Below are 3,075 nucleotides of genomic sequence, written 5' to 3' on the forward strand. Positions count from 1 at the left end.
AAATGGTCAACACCAGGGACGCAACAGTCTCCTCTTTCTGGAAGACGAGCAATTCTCTCTAGCGATTGCAGCGGTCCCCCCCAGGCGCTCTCCTCTAAGGAAGAGATACCCTGCTGCAGCCTTTCCAGCCCCGAGCTCCCGCCCGACTGCACAACTATTCGTCGGTGCGAGCGGTAGCACAGCCTGCGGAGCTCCCTCCCCAGCCCTTCCTCGATGCTGCAGTTAGGCCGCGCCCTCAGGCCCAGTCCGCCGCGGCTCCGGCGAGTAATGCCAAATACAGCCATGAAGAAAAAGGTGCTGTTGATGGGGAAAAGCGGGTCGGGGAAGACCAGCATGAGGTCCATTATCTTTGCAAATTATATCGCTCACGATACCAGGCGCCTGGGTGCCACCATTGATGTGGAGCACTCTCACGTCCGATTCCTGGGGAATCTGGTGCTGAACCTGTGGGACTGTGGCGGTCAGGACACCTTTATGGAAAATTACTTCACCAGCCAGCGAGATAACATCTTTCGTAATGTCGAGGTTTTGATTTACGTGTTTGATGTAGAGAGCCGCGAACTGGAAAAGGACATGCATTATTATCAGTCATGTCTGGAGGCCATCCTCCAGAACTCACCTGATGCCAAAATCTTCTGCCTGGTGCACAAAATGGATCTAGTTCAGGAGGATCAGCGTGACCTGATTTTTAAAGAGCGAGAGGAAGACCTGAGGCGTTTATCTCGCCCACTGGAGTGCGCTTGTTTTCGAACATCCATCTGGGATGAAACGCTCTACAAAGCCTGGTCCAGTATCGTCTATCAGCTTATTCCCAACGTTCAGCACCTGGAAATGAACCTAAGGAATTTTGCCCAAATTATTGAGGCTGATGAAGTTCTGCTGTTCGAGAGAGCTACGTTCTTGGTGATTTCCCATTACCACTGCAAAGAGCAGCGTGACGTCCACCGGTTTGAGAAGATCAGCAACATCATTAAGCAGTTCAAGCTAAGCTGCAGTAAATTGGCCGCGTCTTTCCAGAGCATGGAAGTTAGGAATTCTAACTTCGCTGCTTTCATCCACATCTTCACATCAAACACATACGTGATGGTGGTTATGTCGGATCCATCCATCCCCTCTGCAGCTACTCTGATCAACATTTGCAATGCCAGGAAACACTTTGAGAAGCTAGAGAGAGTGGATGGCCCCAAGCACGGTCTCCTCATGCGTTGAATATTGCCAAATGCTCTTTATGAAAATGCTGAATTACTTTTTTTTTGCATCCTTTGTTGTTAATACTCATAATGTTGTGTGTTTAAAAGTGGGCTTTGAAATGTGTGCTGCTTACTACTCCATCTCTTCCCTGTTCCCTAGTCTTTAAACATTGAACACTATTTACTCAGCTATCCAGTAGAGCTTCAAGATGGCCTTTATGAAAAGTTGGTACAGTGTAACACTAAAGTAGGTGGTTTGTGTATGTTCTGATACCTGGTTATAATAGATAAGCCCATCAAAGCCTTTACCAATATCCTCCTGTATTATCAGATTGCAAAGATGGAATGTTCCTATTTTATCAGCAAGGTATTAAAATGCATTTATAAATTCTTCTTGGCTTCAATCATGAATAAACATTAACTTAGCAATTAAAAAAAAAAACAAATGGTCAATACCGTGAACATGTAAAGAGTTCAATAAATTGAACAACAAAAAAACCACAAGTAGTCCAATTAAAATGGGCAGATGACCTGAATAGAAACTTCTCAATGTAAAAAATACAAATGGCCAACAAATATATGGAAAAAAAAAAGCTCCATATCATTAGCCATCCAGGAAATGCACATCAAAACTACAATGAGATGTCATCCCAGCCCAATTAGAATGACTATTATCAAAAAACAAAAATGAAAAATAGCAAATGCCAGCAGGTCAAGGAGGAAAAAAAAGAACTTCACATGCTAATTTCAATTAGTACACCCACTATGGAGAACAGTATCGAGAAACTACAAATAAATCTATCATATGAACTAGCTATCTCATTTCCAAGTAAACATCCAAAGGAAGTAAAATCAACATATAAAAGAGATACTTGCATTCTCATGTTTATTTTGACACTATTCACAATAGGTAAGATATGAAATTGATATAGGAACCCATCGATGGATAAAGAAAATATGGTGCACATGGAATATTATTCAGCCATAAAGAAGAATTAAATCCTGTCATTATCCCCAAATGGATGGAACTGGAGGACATTATGTTAAGTGAGATAAGTAAGACACAGAAAGACAAGTACCACACATCCTCTTTCATCTGTGGAACTTTAAAAAAAAAGAGTTGAATTGAATGTTCAATAGCAAGGGGATGGATAGAAGGAGGTTGGATTTAGTCACTGTATGTCATATGCATTTGTTGAAACATTACAATGCACCCATTAATGTGTACAACGGATGCATGTTAATCAAAAATAAAATATTTAGAACATGTATAGAACAAAGTCACTTCTCACCACCTGTCCTCCAGCCCAGGCCAGTGTCACTACCTTCTGGAGGCCAAAGCAGCCTCCTAACTGTTCTCCCTGACTCCACCCTTGCCTCCCAAAGGTCATCTTTTCACAAAACATGCAGGATAATAATTCTAAGAACAAATATACCATCACGCTTCTGTTCAAATCTCTGCAGAGCCCCCATTTTGCTCAGGATGAAGTCCAAAGCCTAAGTCTGCCCATGAGGCTCCACCGCATCTCTGGTCTTCCACCATCACTCCATGGCAGCCCCCCCCCCCCACTCGCAGCCTCCTCACTGCCTCTCAGCTTACCAGGTAAACTCCTGCATTAGGCTCTTTGCAATTGCTCTTCCTTCTGCTGGAGTGCTCCTCGCCCAGATATCTACCTGATTAATTCCTTACATCCCTCTCAAAGTACTCAGAAGTCAATGTTCCCAAGAGGTCTCTTCTGTTACCCTGGTCAAAATTGCAACCATGGGCACACATACATGTGCACTGTCTGAGTGCACCCGTGCATGCGCAAGAGAGATTTCTGGGTTTTTTTACAGCTATACATGGTGAAGCTGTATACATTTTTCACAGCCCCCAACATGGTGT

At 43.3% G+C, this 3,075-nt stretch overlaps 1 protein-coding gene across 1 annotated transcript; it reads left to right on the top strand.

Moving 5' to 3' along the window:
* Window positions 1–267: 267 nt before the first annotated feature.
* LOC308649912 (ras-related GTP-binding protein A-like) lies at window positions 268–1,581 on the top strand (the record flags this gene model as incomplete). Its single annotated transcript, XM_081295808.1, has 1 exon — window positions 268–1,581. One exon carries the CDS (start codon window positions 268–270, stop codon window positions 1,207–1,209), a length of 942 nt encoding a protein of 313 aa, XP_081151934.1. The 3' UTR covers window positions 1,210–1,581.
* Window positions 1,582–3,075: the final 1,494 nt, after the last annotated feature.

This window comes from Spermophilus citellus (genome assembly GCF_964194105.1).
Source record: "Spermophilus citellus genome assembly, chromosome: 1".
Classification (NCBI taxonomy): domain Eukaryota; kingdom Metazoa; phylum Chordata; class Mammalia; order Rodentia; family Sciuridae; genus Spermophilus; species Spermophilus citellus.